General features: G+C 39.6%; 4 protein-coding genes across 4 annotated transcripts in view; 1 reads left to right on the forward strand and 3 right to left on the reverse strand.

Moving 5' to 3' along the window:
- Positions 1 to 525, reverse strand: part of dym (dymeclin) — a 91267-nt gene extending 90742 nt beyond the window's left edge. Inside the window, exon 1 of the mRNA XM_061698850.1 lies at positions 312 to 525. The gene's annotated coding sequence lies outside the window, so the exon portion shown is untranslated. The remainder of the gene's footprint in view (positions 1 to 311) is intronic.
- A 909-nt stretch (positions 526 to 1434) lies between these two features.
- On the reverse strand, positions 1435 to 2480 carry LOC133414005 (UPF0729 protein C18orf32 homolog). The gene is made up of 3 exons (XM_061699006.1): positions 2385 to 2480; positions 1866 to 2070; positions 1435 to 1780 (listed from the first exon to the last, which is right to left on the reverse strand). The coding sequence occupies exons 2-3, from the start codon at positions 2046 to 2048 to the stop codon at positions 1715 to 1717; spliced, it is 249 nt and encodes an 82-aa protein (XP_061554990.1). The 5' UTR covers positions 2049 to 2070; positions 2385 to 2480; the 3' UTR covers positions 1435 to 1714.
- Positions 2481 to 2502: 22 nt separating this feature from the next.
- Positions 2503 to 8600, forward strand: rad1 (RAD1 homolog (S. pombe)). Its single transcript, XM_061699005.1, has 7 exons — positions 2503 to 2586; positions 3032 to 3233; positions 3311 to 3419; positions 5381 to 5538; positions 6070 to 6170; positions 6251 to 6349; positions 7760 to 8600. The coding sequence occupies exons 2-7, from the start codon at positions 3039 to 3041 to the stop codon at positions 7935 to 7937; spliced, it is 840 nt and encodes a 279-aa protein (XP_061554989.1). The 5' UTR covers positions 2503 to 2586; positions 3032 to 3038; the 3' UTR covers positions 7938 to 8600.
- bxdc2 (brix domain containing 2) lies at positions 7972 to 13397 on the reverse strand. The gene is made up of 10 exons (XM_061699004.1): positions 13237 to 13397; positions 12934 to 13045; positions 12665 to 12708; positions 11644 to 11714; positions 11514 to 11563; positions 11364 to 11437; positions 11243 to 11293; positions 10278 to 10379; positions 10077 to 10205; positions 7972 to 8976 (listed from the first exon to the last, which is right to left on the reverse strand). The coding sequence occupies exons 1-10, from the start codon at positions 13384 to 13386 to the stop codon at positions 8731 to 8733; spliced, it is 1029 nt and encodes a 342-aa protein (XP_061554988.1). The 5' UTR covers positions 13387 to 13397; the 3' UTR covers positions 7972 to 8730.
- Positions 13398 to 13474: the final 77 nt, after the last annotated feature.

Below are 13474 nucleotides of genomic sequence, written 5' to 3' on the forward strand. Positions count from 1 at the left end.
ATTATAGAAATTTAAAAAATAATAAAAAAATAGTTAAAAGTATCCCATTGTATGCAGTTATATTACAGTTAAACTGGACTTGTAGCCTTGACAGTTTTCCATTTAGCATAACGTGAAGTGTGCACATATACAGGAAGTACAGTGAGGCTAATTGACGTGATGCTGCAGTCGTTGTGACTGCCAAGAAGCTATATGGGCACCAACATGGCAGCGACCAATAAATACATTTGAATATCTCGAGCAAGTTGAGGTTGTTGCTCTGACAGCTACCGTTAGCCGCTAGTTCGCCATCAGCTGACCGCTTAGCTTACCTGTCACAAACCCTTCAAGCTGCTTCCGTGGCTCTCTTGGCGAGTGGGAAAGCAAAATAAGTCCACCCGGTGTTACGCCAGTTAAAGTTACTTCTGACTACTATTTAGGTGAATGTTGAAAATGTGTAGGATTCAAAAGCGAAGTAATTTCAGAGCGAGAGGGAGTTTTAAATTACCAACTCCATCGCCTCCATGTTTTCCACGTCGCAGCCCCCTTGCGTCGTGACTTCATGAAGGGCGTTCACTTGCGTCGTGACGTCACGTAACGTCGAGCGAGCCCGCTCAGAATTTTTTTATAGAATATATTTTTGTATAGTTCTGAATCACAAGAGTCTCAAAAGAGTTTCACAGGCCCACAGTTGGCAAATATTGACGACGTGGGTTTCAGTAGTGTTAATGAGTGTGTGTGTGTGTGTGGGGGGGGGGGGGGGGGGGGGTGTCTTTAGTGTTTATGAGTGTTTGAGCAGTTTGTGAGCGTGATGTAATTGGGAATGACATCTAATGGCCCCTTAAAACTACTTCACGTTCTTCTGGACCAAAATGTTATATTGTAAGCTACAGCACACAATACAATATATTGTAAGCTACAGCACACAATACAATATATTGTAAGCTACAGCATACAATATAACCCCCAGTCTTTTGGTGCCCCTGTCCCAGGTTTTTGGTAATGTGTTGCAGGCAATGAGGTAATTAAAAAAAAAAAAAAAAAAGTTCATCAGTTTGAACATTAAATATCTTGTCTTTGTGGTTTACTCAATTGAATATAGGTTCAAAAGGATTTGCAAATCAGTGTATTGTTTTTATTTACATTTTACACAATGTCCCAACTTCATTGGAATTGGGGTTTGTATTTCGATTTTCTTATTCTAAAAATATTAAACCACCACTCAGTATACTGCACAGCTGGTTTTTATATAGTGCTCGGGGTTACTTATTTTTACACAACTGCAGAGAACACCAACCATTCACATTCACACCAGTTGACAATTTTGAGTCTTTGGTTGACGTAAGATGACTTCTGGTGAGAGAAGCAGGGTACAGCAGGGACTGGTAACCAACCAAATGGTGGACAAATTATTCACTTTTTTTTTAATCCCCCCCACAAGAAAATCTCAACCTGTGATGTTTAAAGTAGTCCAAAATACTGTTTATTTAGGACATTTTGTTTCTTTCATTTCATGACAAGTCTCAAATTAATACACATTTATTAAGTCACTCTATATACATAATTTATTTTCTTCATAACTTTAACATCATGTTTGATCTTGACAAAAAATATAATATTTAACAATATTGTGACAAAATTAATAATATACTACATGCCACCTGGAACGTTATGAATGCGGTATCTGGAAATCTTTACAGTTGTATCGATGTGATATTACAACCAGTTAGAATGATCAGTCTGTCTTCTTATCGCCCGCTACAGTGGATCCATTGGCTGTAACCTCTACATTGTGATCGAGCTGGAAAAAAGAAAAAAAAAATAAGTGGATTTTTCGGGTTTTTTCCCCCACCGCATATGATCACTTTATTCTCCAGTCAGCCTACCTCCTTGGATGTCCTATTACAACTCTCACCCATAGCTGGGTCACCAGTGCCGGACTCGTGCACAGCTTTTTTAGTCCAGAATGTATTGATGAAGGGTGAAATGAAAGGGTAGATGAAGGGCTCCAGGAACCTTTTGTAGACCCACAACAGAACAGGGATGACAATGCAGGGGATGCACACCATGGCTGCAGTAACGTGAAAGAACCTGCAACACGGAAACCATACATCGTTAATCCCTACAGTCGCGTTGCTGCTTCTTTCAAAGCAGTAGTAATTTACTGGCAAAATTACGACTATATTAACTCATTTAATACAAAGGTTTCTTATTTAAACCTATACATTTCAATTCATGCTATTCAACCATATCTGCTCACTTTACGTGTTACTGTTTGTTTAGCGACTATTGCGTCACAGGACTAGCTGCGAGGCTAAAGTCATATTGCCAGAAACTTTGGTGATAAAATTGAGTTACACAGCTAAGTAGTAAAGGTAATCACGTATTCGCGCAACAAGTCTCACCTTTTGGAGATTGAAACCGCAAACGGGCGCTCACAGGTTATTGATCATGTGAAGCGCTAGCTCTGGAAGTCAATACGCATGCGCAGAATCAACTTCCGCCCAAGCGGAAGTTGTCGAGGTAGAACGAGAAGAAGACGGAAGGAGCGACATCACAGGCGCCTTTCTCAAAACGCAACCACGTAGATGTCTGAATTTTAAGCATGTGAGTGACTTGTACGCTTTTATGTTTCCACGTTCATGAAGTTAGAACTAACGTTTAAGTGCCAAATGTTTAATTAGCTTCTGTTTTGCGTGAAAGTGCGCTGCGTGTATAGAGGCATATGCTCATGTGAAGTTAGCTTTCTGAAAGCGTCGCTCGTTTCTAATTGTTGTTGTCGATCATGCCGTGTAACCTTCAAAAGTTAACTCAAAACTCCAGAGTGTGAAGAAAAAAGTAAGCGCTCAAAGACATTAATTGTATATATATTGTATTTTCACTCATGGGGGCAGAACCTCATCACCAAGATGATGAACTACACTTGTCAATTAATGTAATGGATCCGTGCATGCAGGAGACACATTACCACCGCCCATACTAAATAGCATTATGAGGTCACAGTTCAGCAAAATTCACAATGGTGTCATATTTAACTCTTCTTTTTTTTCAGTGTCACAATGCCGCTATTGACGGAGTCGCAGGGAAACAATGAACAATACGTGCTGGTAGCCTGCTTGGACAACGCACACAATCTGTCCAACATCCTGAAAGCCATTGCATTCAAAGACCACGCCCTCGTCACCGCCACACCCAACGGCCTCAAAGTCACTGTAGAGAACTCCAAATGTCTTCAAGCAAATGCCTTCATCCAGGTTTGTTTGCTTGCTATAATTCTTTGTTTTCGGGATTGTTGAATGTTAATATTAGGACTGTTGGCTTTTGATTTCAGGCTGAAATCTTCCAGGAGTTTACTATCAAGGAAGATATGGTAGGATTGAAGATCAACCTCACAGTTCTGCTGGATTGTCTCAGTATTTTTGGAGGAAGCACAGTACCAGGTGTCTATCTAGCCTACAGTCTTTAGTCAGGGGTGTCAAACGAACAGCCCAAAGACCAGAACCGGACCATCAGGGGGTCCAATCTGGGCCTGGATGTTCAAAACTCGGTTATTTTTTAACCACTGGTTAAGTAGACTTAAACGACCGTTAACTTGTTGTGCAAAACTCAGTTAACGTTAACCGGCCGTTAGCGTGACGTTAATGTTAACACACCGCAGGGCTGCCGCTAACATTTTAACAGTGCGGTTAACTCTCGAGATGGCATTCGTGGCTAATGATTCGCTTCAAACTTGGTGTGTATCATCTCAAGACATGGGACATTAAAAGTTGGGAAAACAACATATTTCATGGATTTATTCAATAAATAAGACATGACTGTGATCTATTTGGACATTTGAACGATCTTACATTATGAAGTCAAAAACAAATATTGGAAATAGATAAACATTGCGTCTGTATGAAGCACCCATAAAATGTCTATATTTTCCTTGTCCGCGGTAACTTGAATAACAGTCTAAAATTTGATTCAATTAGATATAATAATATAGGTTAAAAGGGATATAAAAAGCCAAAAGCCTCATGGTGGCACATGGATGACTGGTTAGAGCGTCTGCCTCGTTAGAGCGTCTGCCTCACAGTTCTGAGGACCGGGGTTCAATCCCCGGCCCCTCCTGTGTGGAGTTTGCATGTTCTCCCCGTGCAAGCGTGGATTTTCTCAAGGCACTCCGGTTTCCTCCCACATCCCAAAAACATGCATGGTAGGTTAATTGAAGACTCTAAATTCTAAACTCTAAATGTTTGTTTACGTGTGCAATTCGATTGGCTGGCAACCAGTTCAGGGTGTGGTGTGATGATGGCTGGGATAGGCTCCAACACTCCTGCGACCCTTGTGAGGATAAGCGGCTCAGAAAATGGATGGATGGATGAATTATCTCATGGATTTATTAAAAATAGTTGATTATGTCCGGCAATGAAGTCAGACAAGAAGAGATATTGACAGAATCATATTACATCCATGCGAAGCACCCGCAAAATATCTGCTGTAAAGTTTTTACTTATTTTCTCTGTTCACTGGTTCATTGAATACCATTTAAAGTTTGTTCAAAGAGACGTGGCAATGATGATGCATTTTATAGAAATATATGTAAAAGTCATTAGTGTTTATATTGATTGTTATATTTCAAAATATTATAAATAAATAAAAAAACAATAGAAAGTACAATGAAACCTCAACTGGCATTTAGTATAATGATAAAAGAGATGACTTCATTGTCTTTCCTTATCAATCCTAATCCTTATCCATCCTTATCAAAATTAAACGTGGTGTGATAATTATTGCTTGATATGAAGCATAAAATCAATGAATCATCTATAAAATCTCTAGTAATTCTAGGTGATGCCCCTTCTCTATATTCAATCTTAAGTACAAAACCGTGAGCTGTACATGTTTGGAACATTAATATTAATAAATAAAGTCACCGAATTTCATTTCAATATACCTATTACCACGATAGACACCCCATAATTGTTCCTGTAGACTATGTTACAGTGTACAAAACAATAATAAGTTTATGGTTGTTTAATCTTACAGGAAAGTTCACCACCATTTGTGCGAAATGACCCGGGTATGCTCACGACAGTTTTTTCGCTCAACCGTAAATTAGCAAAATGAGGAATTGTGGGATATATTGGCGCTGACCAGTGACGTCAACCACACGGTTAACTTTGACGGTGCTGTTAACTAACGACGTGACTAACCATGTTTTGAACAACGCATATTTAATGGTCGGTTAGCTAACGGGGGTTAAGACACAAGATCAGCGTAAGCCAATAATATACTGGTCCGGCCTACTTGAGTGAATGTAGCCCACACACTAAAGTGAGTTTGACACCCCTGGGTTATAGTATCTTATGTACAGGAGCTGTCTATAGTATCTATCTTATCTATCGGTTTGTTTCAGGCGTGTCACCCGCTCTCCGACTGTGCTACAGAGGCTATGGTTACCCCCTGACCCTGTTCCTGGAGGAGGGCGGCGTGGTGACCATTTGCAAGATCAACACGCAAGAGCCAGAGGAGCCAATTGACTTCGAGTTCTGCAGCAGCAACGTCACAAACAAGGTGGAGGTCAAAGCACGAGATGCTAGCAGGACCCCTGATATCAACGCAGAACGGTAGCAGTGATGAAAAAGTATTGTGATAACCATACAACCGGAAATCACTGATTACAATGTTGCGGTAGCTTAGAGATGAAAGTGCTGGCTGCTCGGTACAATATGGATAACAAAATAAGTTGAGTGTATAGAACGGTACCAGTAATGACAGAAGTATAACTGTAGAAACCAAAGTGACTTATGGTACATTGCTGTAGCCTAGCAACAAGAGGTTGAATGCAATGTACACAGTAAATGGAGCTGTTTAGTCATAATGTGAAGAGACCTGCCTCCCAAGCAGTGTCATGTGTTATCAGTTAACCTATTTTTAGATTTTGATGGGTGTTCGTTAAAAAGTTATCTAAAAATTGTACAGTAATAAATAACATACGCTCTATTAGTCCCACAATTGTCAATCAATAGTTTAATTCTGGAATGAATGGATTCACTTTATTATTACTTCCTATGGTAGAAATAGATTATTTGTTTTTGTTCAAAGGTGATCCTGCTGTCCGAGAGTCTGAAGGAGGCTTTTTCTGAACTGGACATGACCAGTGAGGTGCTGCAGATCACCATGTCCCCCAGCCAGCCTTACTTTCGGTCCACACGTCAATATTTGACCTTTTCACTGGAAGCTTTTAAAAAAGATTGTGAATTTTGATGCATCCTCTTTATTCCAGGCTGTCGACGTTCGGCAACGCCGGAAGCGCTCATTACGACTACTCCAAAGATTCTGATATGATGGAGCTGTTCCATTGCACCACCACGCAAAACAACAGGTTAGTGTGGGTGGATGAAGTAGTTTAGTTTTAAGATAATAACTGCAAAATTTAAACTGAATTGCAAAGTTCTGGGAATTTTCAAAGTTGGAAACTTTCAGTTGGTTTGCTCCTTATATGGGACTTGAATAGTCCTTACTAAACCAACCAGATTTACTGTAATTTCTCATGTATAATGCAAATGTTTTGTCAAAAGTCAATAGTGTGCATTATACATGGAAAAATCTTTCGTATTTTATAAATGTATGCCACCATCTTGAGGTTATGAAAAAGCGGTACACTTTCATTCCAAAATGCCACCGCCCCCTAGAGGTTATGAGAAAGGTGTACACGTTCATTCTAATATGCCACCGCCACCTAGTGGTTATGAAAAAGGTGTAGCCGGCACTTTCATTCCAATTTGACAAGGGCACGTATGACTTCATATATACAGTTGTGCTCATAAGTTTACATATCCTGGCAGAATTTGTGAAATATATATATTTTTAAATATGACTGATGACTGAACAACAACCATCATTAATTTCTTCATGGTTATGTTTTGTTTAATGATAATGCTTTTCTGCAATGCCATCCATTTTCTTTTCCGCTTATTCTTACGAGGGTCGCGGGCTGCTGGGAGCCTATCCCATCTATCTTCGTGCGGCAGGCGGGGTACACCCTGAACCGGTCACCAGCCAATCGCAGGGCACATATAAAAAACAACCATTCGCACTCATATTCGCACCTATGGGCAATTTAGAGGCTTCAATCAACCTACCATGTGTGTTTTTGGGATGTGGAAGAAAAACCACGCAGGTATGGGGAGAACATGCAAACTCAACAAGGGCGAGGCTGGATTTGAACCCCGGTCCTCTGAACTATGAAGCAGATGTTCTAACCAGCCGTCTGCCGTGTCACCTGGAACATTTCCATTTTGGAATATTTCCAAAATAAATTCCCATGGAAAACTGAAAAATTTCCACCTCTGTAAACCAGTTAAGAACACAAACTGTAAACAAAAGTTGATAAAATCTGACAGGGCTGACAAAAATAAAGGGATGGCAGCAGGGAAATACTATCCCCGATTGGCGTTTTAGAGGTACTGCTGTAGTGTTTATGTAATGGTAAAATTATATTTGACATTTAATGGATTGTACTGCTTAAGGTGTTTTGAGCAGCTAGATTTATCTATGTCTCCATAAGTTTCCTGTTCGATAGCAATAATCACACTTTTGCTCTCTGCTTTAAACCATACCCTTCTGTGGTGGTGTCACCCAAAATGCCAAAACAATCTGAAACAGCTTCCGATATCCACTTAGCAGAAGCCTTCCAAGGTTTGCCGGTGTCATGTATTGAACGCCCAAGAAATGTTTTTCCAGAAAATGTGATGATTCACAATGGTTGTCATTGAACGGTCCGTCCAAACAGGTACAAGATGGCCCTGCTAAAGCCGTCCACCAAGGCGCTGGCGTTGTCCTGCAAAGTGTCTGTGAGGACCGACAGCAGGGGTGTCCTTTCACTGCAGTACCTGGTGCGCAACGACGACGGACAGATCTGCTTTGTGGAATACTACTGCTGTCCTGACGAGGAAGTGGATGATGACTGATGTTTGTACAAGTGGATTATGGACAAAATTGGTTTCAAGCTACTGTTCATTCAACACTTTTATTTTCTGCGTTTTTCTTCCTGGACATACTTGTGTATACCTAGATATATTATAACAGGCAGATATTTCCTAGGATTTTTCAGTTTGATGACACTGTTCATACAAATTAAGCAATTGGTCATTAATATAAAGCTTTATCAGCATTAACTTAGGGAAACGTGTATTGTTTTATAAATTTGTAATAAGACTGAACATGCTGTACGTATGTCTAGCCAAAATCATCTGGAAATGTGGATTCAGAAGCTGTAACGGCAAACCACATTAAATCCAGATATGAAGCAGAACAGGTGTATAATTTCATCTCTACCATAGAGCTTTGCAACGACATTGGTACATGCGACTCAGTCCTGACTTCTCAGCACAATAGGTTTACAAAATGTACACCTCAAAGTTTGCCGTTTAGTCTTAAGGTGAAGAGACTCACCTGCCAAGTAGAAATTGTACCCCACGTTCGTCATGCGTCAGAATTCCCTTCTTTAACATTTGTTGTGACAGTTTGATTGAGAAATGTTTTATTTTTCTGTGAAATGGGGTCAAAAATATTCTTCTCCCTGCTCCTTTTATTCAAAAATGTTTTTCTAATCAATAAAAAAAAAAATTGAAGTTTTGTCCCATGTTTACATCACAAAACTTGACAAGTAGTAACTTTAATATGTTGCATTCACACAACAAAAACATAATTGAAGTGAATAAATGTATATATTCCTTCCTGGTCATTGATCAGTCCCTCCAGTTACCTGCGCTTCATCTGCATCCTGTTCCTTTTGAACGCTTTGCGAGGCTTCTTTTTCTCTTTAGGCTCCGGTGGTTCAGTCTCGATGATCACGGGTTTCGCCGGCACCGGTGTGTCGAAGACATTGTCTGTCACATCGCTGATGATCTCCGGCTTGACTAGGGCCTTCTTTGCCTTCAGCGACTCCTTCACCATCTGCCTCTCACGCACACGGGCCGCCGCCGCCAGACGGAGCTCACGCCGGTGCTGCATGGATAGGATAGCATGTTAACCGTGGATCCCAATATACAATGTGTACAAGTATATTGTATTAAGTATTCCGACCCACTTAACAGTCTGTCATATTGCAGCCATTTGCTGAAGTCACATAAGTTCATTTTTTTCCTCATGAATGTACACACATCACCCCATATTGACAAAAACTGATTTTTGATTAGATTTTTGGAAGAATTGGTATATTAAAAATCTCACATGGCCGTTAGTATAAGGACCCTTTGCTGTATTTAACTCAGGTGCTGTCCATTTCTTGTGATCATCCCTGTGATGGTTCTACACCTCCATTGCAGTCCAGCTGTCTAATTTTATTGATGGACTTAATTGAGAAAGACTTACACCTGCCTGTATAAGAAATTACAGCTCATATTGCAAATGAGAATCATGAGATCAAAGGAACTGCCCAAAGAGCACAGAGAGAATTGTGGCAAGTCAAAAATCTGGCCAAGGTTACAAAAGATTTTCTACCACACTTAATGTTTCTAAGAGCACAGTAGCCTCCGTAATCCTTAAAAGGAAGTAATTTGGGACAACCAGGACTTTGAGCTTTATCCTCTGTGACTGCTGATGTACATTTGAATCAATCTGTTTGTGCTGTTTGACAAAAAGGAGTGAGGATGTAGACATTACTACTGTACGTCAGCTACTACATTAACTTCTCACGCTAGCCAGCGACCACATGCTTGTAAACTTGTAAACAAAAGGTGAGACATCTTTGTAGATTCTCAGTCATCCAAGCCACAGTAATTCACATCTGGACTTGTTTTTTGTGGAAGATGTTTTACCTTTCATCAATAAGTTAAAAAGGATTAAAAGTGAAACATCTTCAGCAAACAAGAAGAGTCCAGTTGCCTCGATTCCAACTTTGCGAAGAAAAGGTAGATGATTATGTTCTAACATTTTACATAAAATTAGTTGTTGGTTTACATTACTTTATTAAAGCACTGCTTGTACAGTTAAAGGTTTTGGATTCCGGAAGTAATTATAACTGATAGTTGATCTCCGAGGGAAATTTTATGTTAGACCTTCGACGTACAACTGTTTTACAGTCACAAGTGTAAAGTGAATATTACCATATTGGGTGACTTGAAGTGTGTGTTTTCATAGAGCGTGGGCCCCCCGAAGCTCCCCTGAAAAATCTTTATAAGATTGAGGACGAAGCGAGGTCCGATTTCCACCAGCGCCGCATCCTCCTCGATGATCTGGAAGCCACCAAAAGATAATGAACAGTCACATTTGACAGGAGGCGTATGATGAAAGAGGAAACAAGTTACCTGGTAGTTCCTGAACCAAATTCTTTCATCTGCTATGGTGAAGGTGATGACGTGGTCCACAAAGGGCTGACTCTTGGGGTGATACCGCGGCGTGGAAAACGTCTGCAACAAGACTACTTATTAATAATGACCGTTCACTTTGATGACTCACTCCTATTTATTAGGTACAGCTGAATAAGGATCATGTTAAAATGCAACCCCAACAAAGCTTAAGGTTAAGGCAGCCCTTGCACTCATGGACCGCTTCACAACACATATGCCAGTGGCCCTACGCAGCAGATTTTTAGCAGCATTTGTAAAGTAAAAATGAACATGCATCCATCCGTGTGCTTGGTGGGCTTCAAAAGTCAAATAAGATAGATATTCTGCATTTTGACGCATATTGAGATCTGACTTTAAAAAAATTAAAATTAAAAAAAAATTGTCGATAAGAGATTAGTTTAAAACTAGGTAAACTTCAGATAACCATTTATTAATTTAAATGTTCAGTTAACTTTATAAGAGATGCTTCTGACCCTCAGAACTCCCTGCACTTTTTGTTTGATAATTTAAGGATTAACATTTCAGTTATACTCACATTTTGGAAAACTAGATTTCCTGCAGAAAACTTTAGGGAGTTATTTATTTTTTTGACTTTTCATTTCCCTTAAAGAGACATGCTGCTGAGACCGAGCAGCTCCATGCACTTTTTATTTGAATTAAAAAAAAAAAAAATTTTTTAATTTTTGTAGCAAAATCTGAAAAGTTGTTTAATAAACATATGCTTGAAGGCATTTAAACGAAATGTAGGAGTTTGTATTTAAAATGTTGACCCCAATATTTTCCATTTTGCGGCAAATTAAAACCAGCTCAAAATAACGGTTTGCGGCCTGCTTGACTAGTAATAATCAGTATCGGGGCTAGGGGGAAAAAAAATCCATATCGGTCTACCACTAAAATACTCTATCATGTGAGGTTGTACCAACCTGAATGAAGAGCTCCTTCAGCAAAGCATAGTGGGGCACTTTGTCAAATGTCTGCAGGGGGAAACAAAATGCAGTGAAGCCTTCCTATTATGGCAGCCATCTTGTTGCTAGCTGTACTCACGGGATCAAAGGACAAGAGTGGCCTGGATCCTTTCAGGCAGTTTCCCGTCATCTTGAGCTCAGCCAGTGTATGAACTGTGGAGAAGTTTACATTTTTTACATTACACCTGGCATCATTGTAAGAATCACACTCAAGCACATTCCCACTCACTATTTTGAACCAGGAATTTTGCAGAGGGTCCATGGGGGCTATTTGATACCCTGCGTGACAAGAATGTCTTTAATTGAGTTTTGAGGAAAAATAAGGTTAATATGCTAATGAGTAAAAGGTAATACTATACCACATATAGAGGTCCTGTTTCTTCTTGGCTTCAAAAAAGAGGCACTTGTTGCAGTTTTTGATCTCGCACACCTACAAGAAAAAAACGTCGTCTTCAACATAGATGAATTGATACAAATGTCTGTGCTGTATATAGCACAGAAATATGAAGATACTGTATGTGCAAAGTTAAAATGCCCAGACTCCTTTAAAAGGGATTGTATAGGAAAACAAACTATCATTAAAATAAAGTGCAATAGTTTCAGTAGTAATTTATCCGTGTTCTGTTTGGGACTATGATTTTAAATAGGTAAACTGGTTTGCTATGCAAGTAAATTTGAAAAGTAGTGCGAATAATCATAAACGATACTTTTATATGGTGGTTGTATGCTTATGGAATCATTTTAAATCTATGTTAATCATATGGTTGTGGTAATGCTCAAAATTAGGTGGTTTTCCCAGGGGCCCTCACTATAAAAACTGGCCCTTCTTAATCAAACAAATGATCAAATAAAAGTAAAGCCTTTTTTTGGGTTTTGTTTTACAATTGTCCTGTTTTGTCTGCTACTGCTTGTTGCGGACAAACTTCTTGTTCACAGTAACATATTTTGCAAATATATCTATGGTATGCCATGGTCATGCTGTACCTTTTCAAAAAAATTGTGCGACCAAATCATGCGGTAGTGCGACGAACTGAAAAAGTTTGTTGCACTAGTGCTACTAGTGTAAAAGTTAGTGTAGAGCCCTGCATTACCAGCCAAACAGAGCACATGTAGACAAACAACAGTTCACATTTACAAAATTACATCTATATTTAGATTCTTTAATGAACCTAGCATGTTTTTGACTCATGCATACCAGGTAAAAACGTGAACTACGCAGGGGAGGGCCTGAGCCAAGATTTGGTCCGCAAACCTTTCGAGTCGAATGCAGACCGACTATCCCCAATGTGCCGCCCTTGTATGCATTGTTAATAAATGGTAACTACATTTATTAACAATTTTATAGACACATTTTATTATATGGATATAAAAAACACTCACCTCGTTAATAACAAATAGCTTGTCCTTTCTGTCCATTTTGGTATCTAATGGGGATTAAAAAAAAGTTTTTATTATAACAATAATAAATTACAATTTCGAAAAATAGCTTTATAGATCACACTGTCTTATCAAACGGTCTCTGAGCAAATCGTTTTCCGTGATTGCCTTTCAAAATAAAATTACTTACAAAAAAGAAAAAACGTCTGGTATCCAAATCGTCATTTCTGTTTAGATTCTTGTTGAGAATCACGTATGTACGCCAAACTGACCTGCTTTCGAATGTGGCATCAAGTTCCTCAGGTCTTGCATCAAGTGTCTGGTTCGAAAGTTAATGCCTCTCGAAGAGAAGATGAGAACTCTTTCCTTGTTGGTCCATTTGCCCTGGACACAGTTTAAATAATTGTTGTTGTTTTTTTATTTAAAACAAAAAAACATCAATCAAAACACAAAAAACTAAATTCCCTTAAAGACAACCTAATCATTCACAGGACTAAACTTTATGACTTAGCTTCTTGCCGGCTAGCTAGCGCCCCCACGCCGCTAACAACAAGCTCTCTGGCTCGGGCACGTACCATAGAAACAGGCGGTGGAATGGTGATTTCATCCTTCTTCTCCTGTTGGTTGTCAGCGGGTGGATCGCCTCCACCTGCGACATGTTTGACTTTCTTTGCCTTTTTTCCACCGGGTACCCGTCCTCCACGTTTTCGCTTGAGATTCGACATGTTTGTTTGAGGACAACTCTCGCGTGATTGGACGAGAACGTGACCCATGTGCGAGGCGGTGAGAGAACGCGACGGTGCCCCTAAAGGC

This window comes from Phycodurus eques, chromosome 15 (genome assembly GCF_024500275.1).
Source record: "Phycodurus eques isolate BA_2022a chromosome 15, UOR_Pequ_1.1, whole genome shotgun sequence".
Lineage (NCBI taxonomy): Eukaryota > Metazoa > Chordata > Actinopteri > Syngnathiformes > Syngnathidae > Phycodurus > Phycodurus eques.